The 20,147-nt window shown below is 35.8% G+C and overlaps 1 protein-coding gene across 1 annotated transcript in view; it reads right to left on the bottom strand.

Moving 5' to 3' along the window:
* Positions 1-2,243: 2,243 nt before the first annotated feature.
* The window catches only part of LOC116180106 (protein cueball-like), a 54,886-nt gene continuing 36,982 nt past the window's right edge, over positions 2,244-20,147 (bottom strand). The window contains exons 2-6 of the mRNA XM_031499943.1: positions 8,430-8,533; positions 4,666-4,895; positions 3,561-4,612; positions 3,204-3,513; positions 2,244-3,146 (exon numbers count right to left, since the gene is read on the bottom strand). Of these exons, the coding sequence (XP_031355803.1) occupies positions 3,042-3,146; positions 3,204-3,513; positions 3,561-4,612; positions 4,666-4,895; positions 8,430-8,533 (1,801 nt within the window). The 3' untranslated portion in view covers positions 2,244-3,041. The remainder of the gene's footprint in view (positions 3,147-3,203; positions 3,514-3,560; positions 4,613-4,665; positions 4,896-8,429; positions 8,534-20,147) is intronic.

The raw sequence follows: 20,147 nt of genomic DNA, 5'->3' as shown, positions 1-20,147 counted from the left end.
GGTTAACTACTTTGTTGACAAATCCATATGTTTCTTCTGTTGGCAGACATGTGGCAATTGAAATAGAGTTGCACCATGTCAAATACCATGCAATGCTTATTGCATGCAAGGATTTGACCTTGCAATTTCTTTCTGCAAGTTCTTGCGCGTTGTATTGCTCCATGTCAAGCGGCCTTTAGTCTACAAGCAACCCTCCAACTTCACACGCAAATGGCACGTCTGGCGATTTTGATTTTTGTTTATAAGAGAGAGGTAGAGGTGTAATTCTTGTAGTACAGAGATACGGTCATTCACATTAGAATGACATTTTTGAAATCAGTTCTACATCTCGTATAAATTAATTCAAAACTGCACAACCCTAGAAAAACAACATTTGCGGTGATTAGAACCGAAATCTTTTCGCAATATGCATTCTAATCTTATTTATGCATTTATTTGTAGGTAGGTGGTGCGAGGTAAAGAAATAAAGAATATTCATTCTTATTACATTACCTTCTCTATGGTACGGTAAAATTTAGGATGACGTGCTAATTATTTCGCATTCGTTTTCAATTTTGAAGATATCAAGATGTGAATTCAATTCTGTATTTTCTGGGTGACATTCCTAACTAGAGGATTTACCTACCAGACACTGATACCAGTTAATTTTATACCTACCAATTTCATCATTTTTAAATGACGGCAGACAAACGACCGCTACAATAGTATATTAAGATACAAGTGTATAATCAAGTCTTTAAAGCACGCGCAACGAGTTTAAGGGCACGACGCAAAGCGGAGTGCCTTTAACGTTGCAAGTGCTTTAAAGACCAATTATACACGTGTATCTTATAGTATTTTTTATTATACCTGCAGTATAATTTAAAAATAGGAAATACAATGAAATCATATTGACGTTATACTCGAATACATGTCTAATTAAGTGGGCTGGGTGTTCGTAATTTCACGATTGCCATGGAAATGTCACTTGAAGTTTGCTTATAAAAATCATCGTCTTTGTGAATTAAACGATTTCCGTTGAAAAAGATAATACACCGTCCATTAAATCGATTGTTGTAAAATCTAAACACACGTTGGTAGGTGTAAAATCCAACTCCAGTAAAGCCTATTATAAAGAATATGAAAAGTTGTTTCCATGGATGAATAGGAAGTTACTTACGAATACATTCTTAAATGCATCCATAATGCTGGCATATATGAAGGAAATGTCAAAGGTATTTAAATCTTCTATATTTTGGTGCATTCATTCAAAACTTTAAAGCAATGCTGCGATTAAAAAGTGGAAAAGATTTGGAAGCATACCCTAAATTACGCGCGTTTGTGAAAGCTTCAACCAAAGGATAGGTACAAAAGCCAAAGAAATGTTCTGCATTTACAGAAAGCGACCTAAGAGGATTTTTCATTTCATCCAGATGACAGTTTCAAAAGTCATACTTGAAGTATCGTTACTTAGCAACTTTAAAGCACGTGTGTTTTAAAGGCCCTTTTTCGCACGCATTTGAGTGTTTAAAACGGAGATTGTGATTCAGGTATAATAAAATAGTACATTATATATCAAGGTAGAGAAGTCCACTATTATTGCCTGAGCACCAAGATTACATCTCGAGGCGCTTGCGCCGAGGGGTGTAAGGTGCGAAGGCAATAATAGACTTCTCTACCGTGGTATATATACTATTTTTTTTCACTACTAGCACTTGAAATCCTCTAAATTAACATATTATATTGATAAGAGAGTTAACGGTTGGACAGAATTGTTTGTTTCTTAATTTAACATGTCAATCAAGTACGTGGAAGTACAAGTCAAACAGGCCGTATTTTGTTCTGTCATTGAGATTTTTCAAAGAGTAATTTCGTTCGAATTTTTTCAAAATGTGATAATTTTAGGTATGTAATTTCTCTGGAAATTGCGAATGGTGGCAATTATTCGTTTTAGAGAACTTGTCTAAACGTTCATTGAGCGAAATTTCGGGTTGTGTTTTCTAAAAGTGACAGCGTGACAGTTCTCATTATTGACTACTAGTTAATAATGAAAAATTATTAACCACTTTGAAAAAATGCCGAGAAAGCCTACTTTACAAGTGGAAAAAAGGTTAATAATCATGTCATCAGACGCTAGTAGTGAAAAAAATAAATTATATGCATTGTATTACTCCGTCCATACGAAAATAAATAAAGTTGTCTATACAATTTTTCTTTTGATTGTGGGACTAGAGGTTAAGGTGATAATAACAAATTGAAAGATATAGTTTGTAATTTTTATTATTATTATCTACTTTTAATGTATAAAATTATTTGAATTTAAAAATTTGTATGTCTATAATATCACATTTCTGATGTGGATATTACGTCCACACATCTACTAATGCCTAAGGTAACCATTACTTGATAAGCAATTTAACTTATTTCACGTGTACAACATATAAAAACAAAATCAAAAAAAGCACGGCGTGATTTTTTTTTGGAAACGAAACTTTTAGGCACATTGTGTAACTACAATCCGCGACTATAACAAGAAATAAGTCAATCACTACGCTATAATGATTATGAGATTATCACACAACTAGTAAGTAACTAAATAAAAGTGTTCAGATTTGAAACCACTAAAAAAAAAGCCAACAAAAACTTAAAACCACAAGTAAAATAAATAGAGAACTCAATAGGACCCGTCCTACTCCATTTGGTAGATTTATCGTTATTTAAACATAACATAATTTGATTAGTTTCACAAATGAAACATTAAAATTGTACTATGTCGCTACATCCCGAAGATAACTTACTAATAGCTGTCATTTAGTAAAACGCCATAATGCAACAACAAAAAATATTCGATAATGGTCTAGGAATGTTTTTCCCAAGTCATAAGCAGTCAGATTTTGATAGTTGCCATTAACTGTAATGATTACGTGCGCAGGACGATTTTCTTATGCATTTAACTGCATAATATGAACACATGTTTAGTCTTTTGACTCTATAGGTATATATCTTAAGAAATTCAACAATGTAATACTTCCGGTCACAGCCAACTTTGAATTCGAATGCGTCTAATAAAGCTCTTCAGAGTTTTCCATGTTGGCTAGCAACATCTTCTTTTCATCTTTTTTTAACACTTGAAATCCGCCCCTGAGTTGAGGAGGATCGTAGCAAGGCTGTAACAGAACAGAATGATGTTAGATAAGGAGTTGAATGGGTGACAGGAATCTTACAGTGTCGCACACGTTCATATTGCAACAATCCTCGATGGTTATTTCACATTGTTGAACTCCAGACTGGTGTGGTCGGTAAGTAAGGGGGGTCACGTTTTTGTTGACAACTACCCTCTTGTTAATGCGCGGTCTTCTGCACGCTCTGTAAAGGAATACCGCGAGTACTACGCACGCGACCATCATGAATGCCGCGAACACGGAGACGACAATAAATCCATTCTTCTCCAACCAGTTCAATGAGCAGGGAACGCCAATTGTGCCCAGGTCGATAAAATTATCCACGGTGATGTCACCATTAGTATCTTCACAACTGAAATTAGCGGGTTGAAAAGTTGAGCAATTGTTTGGTATGCTTACCTGCACAATAACCTATTTCTGCGACCCATCAGTAACTTCGGCCGTTTCTCCTCGCAAAAAGTGGCACAAAGTTCGTCGGCATTCAGACTTTTCTCGCATCTTTTCCCAGAGTATCCCTCGCGACACGCACAACGAACGTCAAACGTACTATTGGGCGATCTGTGGCAATTGCCATCGTTTAGGCAAAAACCGATACACATGTCCCTCTCGCACCTGTTCCCCCCGAATCCCAAGGGACATTTGCATTTGGGAGCGCCCATTGATGACAAATAACAGGATCCGTGCAAACAATAATTGTGACATAATTGCATTTCGCATCGTTCACCGGTGAAACCGCGTTTGCACAGACAACTGTCGTCAATCAATTCTCCTCCATTCAAACACTCGAGCACCTCGCTGCTACTGTCATTGTCGTAGGCCACCTCGAAATATTCCTTAACGCTTCCATTATAGTGCTCCACGGCGTCGAAGAACGCTTGACAGTCGGAAATGTTCTTGATAATATGCTTAGTGACAACCCCCATCGGACTCTCCTTGAAATGGCGCAATTTTAGTGGTTCATGATCAATGTTCTTATGCTTCTTCCACAAGGCTCTGTTGTTAACGTCCGTCCAATAAACCGCGTTGGCATCTACAGCTACACCGATCGGTTTCTGATGTGTCCCCTCGAACACCACCTCGCGTGCGGATCCATCGAATTTTGCACTTTCGATACGATAATAAATCCCCTCCCTTTTATCGCCCCAGAAAATTCGCTGCGTGTGATGGTCGACGGCGATACCGGTCGGGATGAAAAGATCTTTGCTGATTACCACCTCGCGATTCTGCCCGTCCAAACTCGCACGTTCAATCGAAGGTCGGTCCACCTCGGAATTGGTCCAGTAGATATACCTGCTGCAGACGTCAATCGCGACATCTTGGGGAGATTGGTCGTCGAATTGCAGCAGAACTTTTGATTCGTGCGAGGGATCTTGCAGCGACACATAGTTTATGGTACGATTGAGTGTGTCGGTCCAATACAGTATGTCGGTGGTCGGATCAATGGCTAGTCCCTGTAAATTGCCTACTTTCAGATCGGACATTTCGGCGCGATTTCGACGCTTACCTGAACGTCGTCCGGAAGATTGGTTAGGATTGGGGTAATATCAGTCTCTCTTGTAAGTTGAACACTGTAGATAGTATCATTGTGTTGGTCCACATCGCTCACTACGAACTGATGACGTATGTCGTCGAATGTTAACGCCTTTAGGTGACTAAATTGCTGAGCTGCCGATCCTAATAAAGATCCATTGGAATATAATAGTTCTACTGTATCACTGATGGCGACTGCCAAATCTGAAACATGCACTCAATTTAGAATGGGCATTTAGTGGGCTTATGTAATTGTGTCTCATGATTTTGCAAAGGTTAAATTTAGACATCCATTGGCACGCGCATATTTTGAAATGATTGGTATGAAATTGCTTCGACAAGCGGTAAAAAGTTGGAGTAAGTTGAACTTATTCCCGTGCTCGTTTCGGATTTGGAAATAAACGGATTCGTGTTGCATTTACTTACATTCCAAATTTCAGTAGAACGACCATAAATGCCATATTTTTGGATACAAAGGAAGAATTGGAAGAGTTAATGAGTACCATCTCGAAGGACTGATTTTCCACGAATGACGGCCTGCTGAAAGTGAAAGATGCAACAGGTATTTACGAATGGAAATTTGGGGTAATAACAATGACGTAGAAATTATAAAAATTTCCAAAGTAACAGAAATTTGCGGTGGTAACTTTGCTTCAAAGAAGTGCATTTTCAAAACCTTCACGGGGCTACAATTGGAATGGCGGAATTGACAATGCGAAGAGGAATTTTATGAATATTTATACCATACCATGGCCCTAGACACATAATTAAAAACTATGGAAGGGGATGGATTTTTATTGACATTTAATTACCGGCACCCTGTTTCCTATCGTTTGCAATGCCGCTGACGATCACTGTTAGTGTGAAACAATTAAATTTACATACATTTAAATGGACAATAGTGGGGAACATGTGAAGTTCTTGTAACAGTAAATAAAATTCAACTTTTTAAATGAATCGTTTGGAAAATTCCCCTCATTATGCACGAAAGGAAATTTTAGTAACCCGCCAAACCTCTTTTAATGAAATATTCCTATTCCTGATCAACGTAATTAGAACTCATTATCAAGAACGCGCCCCTTCCATAACGTCCAGCAGAATCGTACTACGTTATTACACGTTATCATATCCGTATCGTATAGTTTTTTCCACACGTTTGGGAATGCGTTGCTTAAAAAATTTGAAATGAATTGTGGCGCCGGCGCGTTAAATTAATCAATGGTGCACGTGGTCGATGAGGAAAACGTGGTCTTGGTCACGTAGACATAGAAATTGTAATCGAGGCAAAAATCTCGCTATCCCTATCAAATGGTCTCGAAATGCTTGATTAAAGGAATTCTTTGTCGAGTATGAGTTTGATATTGGAACGGAGGTATTACTATTCAATGCCAAGGTTAAATGAACGGTCATAATAAATAATTAATTCATTGAAAAAAAAAAGCGGTGGATTGACGCATGTAATTTAACACCGAAACGGCTTCCAAACGGGAAGGAAGTGTGGTAGCGACAATAATTAGTACGCGAGCACGTGTATCGGTCCGTCTGTCCTTACGTAATTGGGGAGGAATGCGCGACGCGATCTTTCAGGAACAAATTTCCACCGGCGACGTTACGTGGGCGATGAAAATCGTAATTTTATTTTCCCTGCCCTTGTACGACAGTAGAAAAACACCGAAAACGCTTTGCCGTCGAAAAGGGCAAAGGAACACCGATTGTCGTCTTTGGTCAAATTCGACTTCTCAAAGGTGCCCTACAAAAAAATGCGTGTTAAAAAATTATAAAAGGAGAGAACAATAAAAATGTCCTTTCCCATAATGAAAACGAACAATACTTTCGCCTTGAGAAAATGTGCTAATTAGATAAATTATAGAGCGGTTCTCGACAACACGAAATGTACATAACGTTATATTTAGAATTTTAGACTTTTAGCGTATGCTACTATTTTTCTATGTGAAGAGCAAACAGAGGTGAGGAATTCCATCCTTCCCTTATTCTCCTAAGGGTCAATGAAGGGTCAAAATTTGTTGATCCATAGGTAACAGAGGAAAGTATGTTACTAATGACCTTACATACCTAGGCTTTTGGATGTCTGAAGCAAACAAATTTCTACCCCAAGACGATATGCGCATAAATTCTGCGTTCCACAAAACTTGTTATCTCGAGACCTTTGAGATTTTTTTGCGATTAGAAAACAATGTTTTCATCGCAATTTTAGTATCGACGACGATAAACGCAGGTCATAAGAAAATTACCCAACTCTATACAATCAGCAGCTCTCAGTGAGACGTAAAACTAAAAAACTGCTCTATGCCCACTTTCGGCGCTTTCAAACACAAAGAATGCTCACAGCATATGAAGAGATTCTGACCATATTTGAAGGGTTGAGTTGGAGAAGTTGGATTTTTTCGAATTTTCTTCCCACATACCAAATTTGGTTGATATTTTTACATCCTATGTATTTTTTTCGAATTTTCCCTCCCACATTCTAAATTTCATTAATATTTTTGCAGGTCCGTACCATTGTGTAATAGGAGTTTTAGAAAAAAAAAAACTAGACGACTAGCAGTCGGACAGCGGACGGACAGACAGACGAACAATAGCGGTCATTTTGCTTTGAGAAATGCGCTAAAAGGAAACAAGAATTTCATCGACGTCGCTCTCAAACGAAATTTTAGTTTATTTGAATTGAATGGTACACCATATACAGGGTGTCCAGCGAGGAGTTGAAAACGAATGCGAATTTAGCTAAAATATTTCCAGTTTTTATATTTCTTGGTATACGCTTTGATATTTCAAATGGGGTGCTCTAGTTTTTATTCACTTTGTAAATCTGCGGCAAGTTGGGTATACAATCCCATAAGGCTACATCGAAATGTCAAAAACGCCCGCCATATGTGCTCTTCATTTTACGTTCTTTACAGTTCGCCAGTGACACTTCGTGGCTTGTGTTTCAAAAATAACGTTGCGCACGGAGGGTTAGTTGATTACGAGGCGAGGGAAATGCTTGTCCCTCATATAGGAAACGTCCAGGAAACAGCGGGCAAATTGTAGAAAAAAAGAAGGAAACTTCAAAGGAATGAGAAAATTTTAGGGAGATATTAGGAAATTTTGAGAAAATAAGAGTACATTTTAAGGAAATTATAGGACATTCAGGCTTCAGAGGAAATCAAGAGGAAATAAAAGGTTTCTATAGGGAAGTAACGGTTTCGCGTTAATTCGGATAAATTTTGGATAAATTTGGGGAAATTTAAGGCAATGAAAATGTTGGGGAAATTAAAGCGAACGAAATGATGGCAAGTTTTACGCCAAGAAGGAAATCTTTGTCCCCTAAATAAGTAGTGACCAACCCCTTAGAGGCGCATTGAAAACACATTCAATCTTCCCTTTTGTTTTTTTTTAATTCTTACAAAATTGATATGTTCACAGGTCAACTATGCAATTGTGCGATGTCACCACGTTATTAAATTCATCGACTAGAGGTCGTTTCGAAGTTCAAAATCTTGACCAAACCTTGAATTTACATAGAACCGATCTTACATAAAACATGAATTTTTTTAAAGTCTACTCCCAAGTCTGCGTCTAAAACTCAAAGTCCGTAGTGGTTTGACGTTGGTATACTGCGCCGAACTCCGACATTCAAATTTGTCAAGAAACAAGATAAAATTACGACACACATATTTTCAATGGCCAAAAATCATGAACGTTGCGGCTAGGCGTTATCGCATTGCGGTTTCGTACCGGAACGAAAATGCCGCGCGTATTTTTCGAACGTAGAAAAACACGTTTCCGAGGTAAATGAATGCGAAAGACGCAAACAGCAACAGGCAGCACGTGCCCTTCTTCTTTAAAAGTCCCCCCGATTCATTGTAGGTAAATTTTTGCTAGGAAACCAAAGAAATCAATGACCTCAAATGAGTATGCAACGCATTAATAATTGCAAATCGAATCAGTAAATCGATTTCGATAATAACTACGTTTTGATTTAATCGAGGTTATCGCTGTCATCGGGTACTATAAATATTAAAATAATTCATTTGCGTCAATTAGGCTAATTTTTTGGAAAATGACATTGCTTTTAATCGTTCCTTCCGGTGTAGGTGGCCTTTCTTCCGTAAGCAAGCACTTTCAAATGATCTCATTTTTTTTCTGGAAGCAAGTACGTAATTTTGATTAAATCAATGCGGCAAAAATTATGGGAGAAATCGAGCTCAAAATTGGAGAAGTAGCAATTTCCAACGAAAGTGGTGAATAAATGAAGATTTTGTTCAGAAGCCCATAATTGGGGCTCAAAGTGACCTACAAATGGATCAATATTCGGGACAACAAAAAAAGCTTTTGGAGCAACTAGTAGGATGAACGGACGTACAACAGCGCATTTTTTTAAATATTTATAAATGCTATAAGAAAAACAATAACAAATAATCTTCTATCACTTCAAAATGATTAAACAAGGTTATCATATTAGTGAAATAAAACGCATTCGAGTTTAATTACAAAATCATTTTAGTGAATAAAAATATTGCAAATAAAATAACATTTGGGGTGAATAAACAAATTAGCATGTAACAAGGGTGGTAAAATTTACGTCCAAATTTATTGCATACAATTTTTTTTCTACGACGTTTCGTTTTGTGTTTTTGCATGCGGCTAACCATAGCTTGCAATGTTTTGTCGCATGCCTACTGCCCGGGGTGCAAAGTAATTTTTTGCAATTTGAGTCAAAACTATTCATTTTAGGTGAAAATGTTCGAAGCAAAAGGTATGGGAAATAAAAAAATAACCAATTTTTGTATTTACAATTTTTGCACATAACTTCAAATTTTGCGAGAAACCCCGGAAAAACTTTTTTAATTTTTGCGAAAAAAGTCGCTGGGGTCTGAAATTTGAAGAAACGTCGCCTTTTTATGAGAAAAAAGAAGACACAATTTTGGGCCGATTCGGAGATATTCGCGATTTTCGAAAAAAAACACCTCTTTTTCAGGGGGACGAAAAAAATTTGTTATCATATCTGACTACCCATGTAAGATAGAAAAAAGGTAAAAATTGTTGCTTAGTCAAAAAAATTGTTTGGGCCAACGTTTCTGAGATTTGACACAAATGTTGGTATTTTTTTAAAAACACCCTACATATCTTAACGTTATTTATTTGCATTCGTTTTCCTGATTACATTGATGTATCACAACCTATATTTTTTTGATATTATTATATAAGTACGTATATCATATTTTTCAAAATTTTGAAATGACATGTTTCTACCGTCAGAAATTTTTATTGATTGGTATCGGCTGCCATGCACACAATAAAAAAACAAAACCCCCATGAATCCATTCCCCACTATTTAAAAATAAGGCTTTTATTTATGGTTCAAGCCCAAAATTTAAAGAAATACAGGTTGTGAGCCAAATCTCAGAAACGGGGGTCCAAAAATTTGTTTTTATTATGCCACTGGATTCTACGTAAAAATATCTAGAATGGGCAGCAAAAAGTCAAACTTTTCGTTTTCACCCTGTATGAGAAACAAACGTAGTTAGATTGATTCTGTTTGTGGTATTAAAAATTTCACAAAAAAATGGTCGCGAAAACCGCAAATTTTTTTCCGGGTCGATATGAGACAATTTTTTTTCGGGCCTCAAAAAAAGGCAGTGTATAACCTTCCTTTTTTACCAAAAATCGACTGCACCAAAATTTCTCGGGAAAACACTTTTTCCTATTAATTTTGGTGCGTAGAATCCAAAACAATTCGTACTTTTTCGATTAGACTTCTCAATCAAAAGTTATAGACTAGAAACCATTCGAAAAAAATTCAAAGGGCTGTAACTTTTGAACTAGTAGCCCAATCTTGGAACTGTTTGAAATTATGGATTCTACAGGCCACATTCTATAAGAAAATTGTTTTTCCGAGTCGATCTGAGAAAATTTTTTTTTCGGGGCTCAAAAAAAGGCAGTGTATAACCTTCCTTTTTTTTACCAAAAATGGACTACACCAAAATTTCTCGGGAAAACACTTGTTTTTATTAATTTGGGTGCGTAGAATCCAAATCAATTCGTACTTTTTCGATCACTTCTCAATCAAAAGTTATAGACTGGAAACCAATTGCGAAAAAAAATTCAAAGGGCTGTAACTTTTGAACTAGTAGCCCAATCTTGAAACTGTTTGAAATTATGAATTCTACAGGCCACATTCAATAAGAAAATTTTTTTTCCGGGTCAATCTGAGACAATTTGGCATTAAAATGCATTAGACAAATCTGTGCTTTTCGATTTTGTTCGACTCTGATACTATGTCTTAGCCCTGCTAGATGTAGGTAGAGAACTCTCCCTATCAAGAGGATGTTGAGGAACGGGCTGAGTAGGATTGCAGCAATGAATTTTGAATATTGCATGTTTGACTATAGTAAATATACTTTCACTTTAAACGCGAAAATTAAAGAAATTCAGCATATCAACAAAAAATACATAGGTATCCAAAGAAAAATTAATTAAACATTAAAACTAAAATGGCAGGGGTAACAGAACAGTGGTTGGAGAGAATTTGTAGAAAATAGGTACGTTTACTTAGCCAAATAGATAATACTGAGGGGACGTTTGATATAAAGCTACTTTTATAAGTATAAGACGTAATTTTACTGTACAAAATTAATATTCTTCAAATTTTCAGAATAGAACATCGTTTCACAGCTTTAGGAAGGGTATATGAATTTATTTATTTACAGAAACGTTATTGAGCGAAAAGTCAGTTACACTAATTAAATGTAGTTGAAGAAACTGTAACTTACATATTTCACCATAATAAATTAAAGGTAATTTTCAAAGCTTATATTCTTCAACGCTAAGGGGGAAAACTGAAAACAGTATAAACCTTTCAACGAGCACTTTTAAACGGTGAAGCACAACAATTACATTTACACCCCAAACAAAGAGCGATCACATTTTTCCTCTTTCATGCTATTCCCTCTGTTTTGCCATAAAAAGAGCGATCTACGTACAAGGCTCGATATATGTATGTCGCCGATTTCAATTTCTGCTTTATATCCTAGAAGAAGGAACGGAATTGTCACAATTACGGGTTTGTTTTCCACGAAAACCTTTCACGCGGTTCCCAATAATCTTGCAAGGTCTTCTAAGCCGATGTGAAATCCTTTGTTCGAAATGGAACCCTTTTAATTTTCTTGTCGAACATACAGACAAATGATGGAAGAGTTAGCTAAATGGACTAACAACCCATTATATATTTACGGAAATGCTAGGCGATCAATCATTAATAAGTGAATTATTATGCAAACAGTTGCTATAGTTAAACCAATTTTTTTAAATCTCGTGCATGCGGTATGTCAGAAGTTAAAAGGGTAGTAATCCTTTGGATCATCACTTCCCCTTGACATTTCCAGTTGAATAACTAACAGAAAGTGAAAATCTCATGTCACGGTCAATTTTTCCTTTGCCGAAACGTGTTCGCTTGTAAAGGGCAATACAATAGAAACGAATTTGTTAGAAATAATCCCGAACAATAAATCGGAAATTTGTAGAGCCACTTATTAACACCTTAATCTGGAAACAACGGATTCAGGATTTCGGCAGGATTGAGCAAGTGCAGATCGCGCAATCTCCTTCTTCATTTCTCATTTACATTACGTTCTCCGGGAGCAGGTCTACTACTTCACCGCTGGTACCAGTCCGATAGTAGCCGTATTTGTGAAAGGATTTTCACGCGAGCTTTCAGTTTGATACGCGGTGCGTGCTTGTTAAGTCGATGCATCGTAGTATAATTACTGTTTAGTGAGCGTGTTTTCTCGTCTCCCGCGCCTATGATGTTTTAAATTTATGTGATGTGTTATAAAGGATTATAAAATGGGGCATTGTCATCGAATTTTTTTTATTTTATCGGTTCTGCTCAACCGATGGCTCATGACCACCGCACAAGGTAATCCAAAGTTGAACAAAAATATTGCAATATTAAAATATAGGTCGTCGAATTTTCTCCCTTATTAAATATTTAGATACTGACACGAAAGATTGGCAACACTCGGATTAATCATTACTAGGTACGGTATTGTTTTGCAACCTCTTTAAACAAGGCCAACGTCTCTTTACTGTTGCATACTACGCTACCTTTAATATAAAATAAATTGGCCTAATTTTACTCATTGTTTAATCTGAATTTATATTACAAATTGTGAATGGAATTTAATTGTAATTTCCTAGTTTCCACATACCGGAGCGTTTAGTTTTATTGCACAATCCAAAACGTTTCCTAATTTCGTAGGTAATGTTTAAATACCGACGAGGGCGAGAAAGTTTCGGTTATTAATTAAATTACACTCCATATCGATAATTACCTTCAATTTCGCGTGATGCTCCGCGTTGTTTTGTTTATATAATATTTTTTGTACGCCTCTCAGATATGCAAGGATTAAACACTTTCCCAAACGTTCTTGACATTTACCTGAAATCTCGACGTATGTGTGTCACTTTTATTTTTAAGCTGATTCACTTCGAATTAGAACGATGACATTGCGTATAAATTCCTTAAATCACGGAAAATGCTTCGGAAAATGCCTTCCCTTAGTGTTTCGTCAACCAGGCATAAATTATGCGGAACCGTATTTCAGTACCTTTCTACGCTGGAGTGGCCAAAGGTCTAATGTTTTACCGACATATTTGATGGCTCAATTTCCGCGTGAGTTAATCGATTATTAGCAAACGAAAATAAATGATCGTTTTCTTAAATGGAAATTGCACCCATAATTTTTTTTGGAAAACTGCAATTTTCTCTTTAAAATGTGCCAAATTTAACCTCCTTTAAATGGTAAAATTAATCAATTTTCACGTCGGATGTACATATACGTGCATGTGCCCAATTGAGGCGAAGTAAATTCGTTACATTGAACTACTATTTTCATTAACTAGTGTGTTATTTCATTTAAACCCAATTAAGCAAATGGTTCTAATTCGCGGGGCTACAAAATAGTAACTGAAATATTAAGCATTCCAATCCTTATTAAACTCAGGTGATGGAAGAAACCTTGTTAGAGAAACTTCCAAATCCTGATCCTCGAGACCCAATTTTAAAAGAGCGATGGCTTAGAATTGAGGTTTACGTCTTGCGCATTTTTGTTAATTTTCCCAAAATGTATAGGATTTGGCTTAACCACTATTTTCTCGGTTAAGTAATGGTTAAGAATGACTTAAAAATACTATTTGCAGTTCAATACAGGATCTTCCAAATAACTACTACGTCCTAATTTGTCCTTGAGTAACCAACCAACTGAAGGGGTTCTCTATTCGCCAAATCAACGAATGAATAAATAAATAAATAAAGAGCTTTTTTAGATCTGAAATTTCGCTGCGCAACTCAAAATTAAACTTGAAATTTCAAACGTTAAGATTTTCGGGTGTTAGTCGAAGATTGGGTCTAAAATTTCGAGATGTAACTTGAATTTTTGGTATTTGTTTGCCATAAGATTGAAACGATCATTTTCAGAGGAGATTAGTGATTTTTCATCATTTTTAAGGATTGCGATATATTTACATTTTTAGATCAATTTAAGGAGATGATTTCTAGCCATTTGAAATTAATTAATTCATTATTATTGTGATAAAACTACATACTAAATGAACCTTAATTCAGCTGTAACTCGAAGTACAATTGCAAACTTTTAAAATTTTAAATCCAAGATATTGGCTTATGACAAAATGTTAAAATTTAGGTCCATAACTTTCAAATTTAAATTTTCAACCTATCAGAATTTCCGTAGTATGCTAGATGTAGAAGCTACAGGTTGATACTTTCTTATTTCTTATGGACGCCATATTGGATTTTTACTGAATGAGATATAGGACAAACAAAAATAATGACGTGTCACACTCTATCCTTTTTCATAACCTTCAAAATCCAATGTTTTACATTCATTTGTAAACAAAACATCCACGGGTAACTAGATCTTGCTGGATCAACACGGCTATGATGGCTACGCATTCAAATTTCTTTTTTGTCCTCTATCTCATTCCGTAAAATTGAATGTGACGTCCATAGAAACTAAGAAAGTGGTAGCTTATGGCTTCTACAACTAGCGTGTTATGGAACATATTTGATGGCTCAATTTCCGCGCGAGTTAATCGATTTTATTAGCACACGAAAATAAATGGTCGTTTACTTAAATGGAAATTGCACCCATAATTTTTTTTGGAAAACTGCAATTTTCTCTTTAAAATGGGCCAAATTTAACCTCCTTTAAATGGTAAAATTAATCCATTTTCACGTCGGATGTACATATACGTGCATGTGCCCAATTGAGGTGAAGTAAATTCGTTACATTGAACTACTATTTTCATTAACTAGTGTGTTATTTCATTTAAACCCAATTAAGCAAATGGTTCTAATTCGCGGGGCTACAAATAAGCATTCCAATCCCTATTAAACTCAGGTGATGGAAGAAACCTTGTTAGAGAAACTTCCAAATCCTGATCCTCGAGACTCAATTTTTTAAGAGAGATGGCTTAGAATTGAGGTTTACGTACATCTTGCGCATTTCTTAATTTTTCCCAAAACGTATAGGATTTGACTGAACCACTATTTACTCGGTTAAGTAATGGTTAAGAATGACTTAAAAATACTAGCAGTTCAATACAGGATCTTTCAAATATGACGTCCTAATTTGCCGTTGAGTAAGCAACCAACTGAAATTAAAGCGGTTCCCTATTCGCCAAATCAACGAATGTTAAACGACTCAAAGAATTCAAAAATGTACACAACTGGGATACTGATTACTGAGGTCATATGCAAAGTACACAACGCAACCGAGAAAAGTCTTATATTAGAACCACAAAGGTCCGGAAGAACTTTTTTAGATCTTTATCGTAAAATGAAATTTTAAAAGTTCACTTTATAACTCGGAGTTAGACCAAACATTTTGACATGCAACTCAAAATTTCAAACGTCATGATCGAGGTCATGATTTTGGGTTGTAAGTCGAAGATTGGGGCTAACCTCGGGGCTAACATTTCGAGATGTAACTTAAATTTTTGGTATTTGTTTGCCATAAGATTGAAACGATCCTTTTCAAAACTTCATAAAGTTTTAAATTACTTATACATATTAAATTTTTCAGTAATTTTAAGTCAAGTCAAGTCAAGTCGGTTTATTAATAAAAAAACTACTTATAATACAAGTCAACGTATCAATAGGGCTCTAGAAAATTATTATTTGACGGTAATACCTAACAGCTCGGCTTCGGTTAAGGATTGTGATATATTTACATTTTTAGATCATTTCTAGCCATTTGAAATTAATTAATGCGTTATTATTGCGATAAAACTACATACCAAATGAATCTTAATGCAGTTGTAACTCCAAGTATAATTGCAAACTTTTAAAACTTTAAATCCAAGATATTGGCTTATGCCAAAACGTAAAAATTTAGATTCATAACTTTCAAATTTAAATTTTTAACCTACGTTGCCAAATTTCGTTTTTTATTTTCCCTAGCTTAAATGGTCGGAAATGGCCGGTTCTCGTAGCACCTGCCCTTTTTTCGGAGAATCTGAATCTGAATTTCCATAAGATGCTAGATGTAGAAGCTACAGGCTGATAGTTTCTTATTTCTTATGGACGCCATATTGGATTTTTACTGAATGAGATATAGGACAAACAAAAATAATGACGTGTCACACTCTATCCTTTTTCATAACCTTCAAAATCCAATGTTTTACATTCATTTGTAAACAAAACATCCACGGATAACTAGATCTTGCTGAATCAACATAGCTATGATGGCTACGCATTCAAATTTCTTTTTTTCTCCTCTTAACGTCCATAGGAACTAAGAAAGTGGTAGCTTGTGCCTTCTACAACAACTAGCGTGTTATGGAAATTCTGACAAGAGATCCAGATTCTCAGAAAAAATTGCCCACAGACTGTGCCCTTAATTACAAAAGTAATTACAAGGAATTGCAAGAATTTTTCTCATTCTCAAGAATATAACAAGCAAAGAAATTTTATTTATAGCAGGCTAGGTTTCTGAATTTCCATTTTATTCCTTTAATTTATTAGGAGAACATGAGTGACTTTTGGTTCAAATTGGAAAAAGTAACTGCAACAGAACATAAGTAACGAAAATTTCTTTATAAGTACCAGCCAGACCCTTTCATTCTTCGATTTTTCTCTTAAAATGTTAGGAGAACATAATCTAGCACTAAGATATGTTTTGCAAGTATCCTCTCACTATCAGGAAAACAGTAGAGAAATCGTTTTTATACCACAGTGGATCTCGGCTTAATTTCTACGGTAATGTTAGGAAAGTTCGTGCACTTTTACCCATATTTTCTCTATGTCAGATTGCGTTTTAATGCTTCGAATTCATTTGGTGAATTAGGAGAACATAGTGTTCGCGAAGGTCTTGTCAATTGCAATTGTAAGTGTGGGAAGTGGTTTGCAAGTATCCCTTCACTATTGGGAGAGTACAAAATGCGAAAAAAAACGTTTATATCAGGCTGGATTTTTAATGCTTCGTTTCTACCTGTATGTATTAGGAGTACATAGTTGCGAAGAAGTGTTTTTGTTCCGATTTTCAAGAGTAAGTAAGTGTTTCGCTATCCTTTCACGATCAGGAGAGCATAATAAGTGATATACAGTGTGTCCCAAGTAGAACGCAACATAGGGAAATGGTAATGTATTTTTCGCAAAGGATCCAATCTCTTTCTAGCAATAAAATACGTAACTTCAAATACATATCTAAGACCTCGTGGATTCTTCGCCAAAAAATACATTAATACACAGTATACTATTCTCCTCTTGGTGCATTAGGAGAGCATAATGTGCAAGGAGCTGTTTTTGATCCAGTCTACTAATTGCAATAGTTAATGTAGCAATTGGTTCTGTAACTCTTCTTTCACATTTAGAAGGTTGCAGTTAACCCTTCTTTTTAAATGCGTTTTTTAGTCACAAAAAGGGACAACTTTGCCTACATTTAACCTACACTGTATATCACACCATTACAGAGATTTCAATGGTCCCGTGTACAAGGGATATGCTCGGTTTTATTTTATATTCGCCCACTTAGTTTTTATTACATTACGAAATTCGAGTAAGAAATTATCGTAAGAAAACAGAAAAAAATTTCCCTTACCTGATGGTTTTATTCGTTTGTTTGTCGGTCAGCGATGTCAAACCTTCGCCAATCGATTTCTACGAGTTCAAGGATCAGACGCATGAGGATGAGACCATCAAGTCAAACAACCATCTGTCGAATTTTAGTTCCATTGATTATCATTCTGAAAGCAACAGGATCAGGTCTGATAGGCTGTTGCGAATCTGTGGAAAGGAAGGGACGAAGATTAGAGGAATCTAAAGGAAACCAATACACAATGAAATTTCTAAAAGAAAATTTAAATGAATATTTTTCGCCAAAGAAAACCTAGAAGAAAACTGTCAAGTGGTGGAGGAAAAATCCATCTTTTATGGTCCCATTCAAAATTCGAGCGATTTTTCCTGATTTTTCCCAATTATTGTTAATCTTCCTAGCATTTCGCATACGGCTAGTTATTCTTTTCACAGGTCTGTACTCTGGATTTCTAGATAAGGGGAATTTCAAGTCAGATCTGTCACTTTTGGACGATTTCAATGAAATTACAGGTCTTAATAGTTTATGAGTTTTGCCTTTTGACCTAAAGTGTAATATAAAGAAAATACACAGGGCGAAGTTTCCTATAAAAGCCTGGGAGCCGATCTCTCTTATTACAGATCAAGCATAGGTGCTTTCCAACAAACACAATTCGAATCCCATTGAATTCCGAAACTTTGTCCCTAGCTTTTTCCAGTGCAGATTGTTTTAAACCCCTGCCATCGTTTGGAAACCAGCTGAATTTTCAACTATACTCAAACCAAAATCGGTTGTACCTACTATTCGGCCTTTCAAATTCCTATTTTTGTAGAAATCTTGCACAAACTGTGAACAAAACCTGATATATTTTGCAATAACATAGCATTAGGTGTATTCAATTAAGCGCAACGGAAAATATCGTAATTTCCTGGACTTATTTTACCTAAGGAAAGGTCTCGAGAAAAGTAACGTAATGTAATATAGGTAATAATTCCTTTGATGGCATAAAAATCATTTCGTCTCGAGGAATCTGTTACGCTTTTCAGTTCTTTGCTTGTCAATCTTGTAAACGAAAATATAGAATCTTCCTTTATTGGGAAAATAATTGGTGCTTCACGAAACAGAAGAGTTTCTTAGCAACGTGTATACGAAACCACACAATGCGAAACCGTACAAGTGAAGGGGGAGAATATTATTCACTTATGTAAATACGATTCGCCGCACTCATCCTGTGATCATAAATTGATTTGTAATAAATACTTCCATAAAACATTTTGTCTGAATCAATGAAAGAAGCGGCGTTACTACTACAACATTTTTTCTATACTATTATATAATGGACGTTTTTAAGCGAAGAGTTCTCGGACTGTAATTAGTTTTTTAATACATACCGCAGACCCGATGCGTGCATACTAGGAAACTGAACACTGGCATTTATTAGGTTCTCATTACCGTCAATTAATTACTTTACAAAAAAGTAGTAAAAATAGTAATCATCAGGCTAGGAGCAAAACTGAATGAAACAATGGAAAAACGCTCGCTGTACTTATGTAATGTTTATCAATTAAGGAAGTAAGAAAAAAATGTTTCCGAAATAAGAAAATTAAACCGCTCCTTCCCAATAATTTTTATGGTATTGCAATTCGATACCATCTTTCCTTTGGACGCTTGCGACAAAACGGAAATTGAAAGGGGAGGCAAACCCCGCGTAGCACTTTGCCAGATTGAACCTCCCGGTGGATGTTTTTAATTTGTTTGACTTACGTTAGAGCACTTTCAATTTTGAGTAACCGCTAGTTCGATTTAATTTGGTACGCGTAAGAATCCGAAAGCGAATCCGGTATTTGTAAGGAGAGAGATAATTGTAACGGTACATACCTGTATTGCAAATTTCTTTTATTAGTTTAACGTTCTTCGTCGATTGGGACTGGAATTTAAAAGCCTTACTAAAAATAACTCCAGAAAACGATGTAAATGTTTTGCCTGGCACTGAAAAAGTTCATAGTGAAACGAAAGAAAATTAAAAGTAGATCTAAAAGACCGACATCCCTCTTTCTTTGCAATCCTCGTCTATGGTAATTACCGAAGTATTGCTTAATTTTCCGAATCACAAATCTGCGCGGATATTGCTGCAACACTTGCAATTTGCGTTGAAGGTCGGTGGAAACTTATCAAATCACCATCTAAATCGCAATGTATGTACCATTGTTATTTTTTTGTAAAATTTAAAACGCAAAAATTTTAAAAAGAGATCGGACAAGGAGTATATACGATTGTTTGGTCCACGTACTCGGGTGTTTCGGGTACTAATCGAAATTTATTGGTTGATGATGAACCAATCAAAATTGACTCGGTAGAC

Source organism: Photinus pyralis, unplaced genomic scaffold (genome assembly GCF_008802855.1).
Source record: "Photinus pyralis isolate 1611_PpyrPB1 unplaced genomic scaffold, Ppyr1.3 Ppyr1.4_LG9, whole genome shotgun sequence".
Taxonomy (NCBI): Eukaryota; Metazoa; Arthropoda; class Insecta; order Coleoptera; family Lampyridae; genus Photinus; species Photinus pyralis.
This window is presented reverse-complemented; position numbering and strand designations above follow the sequence as displayed.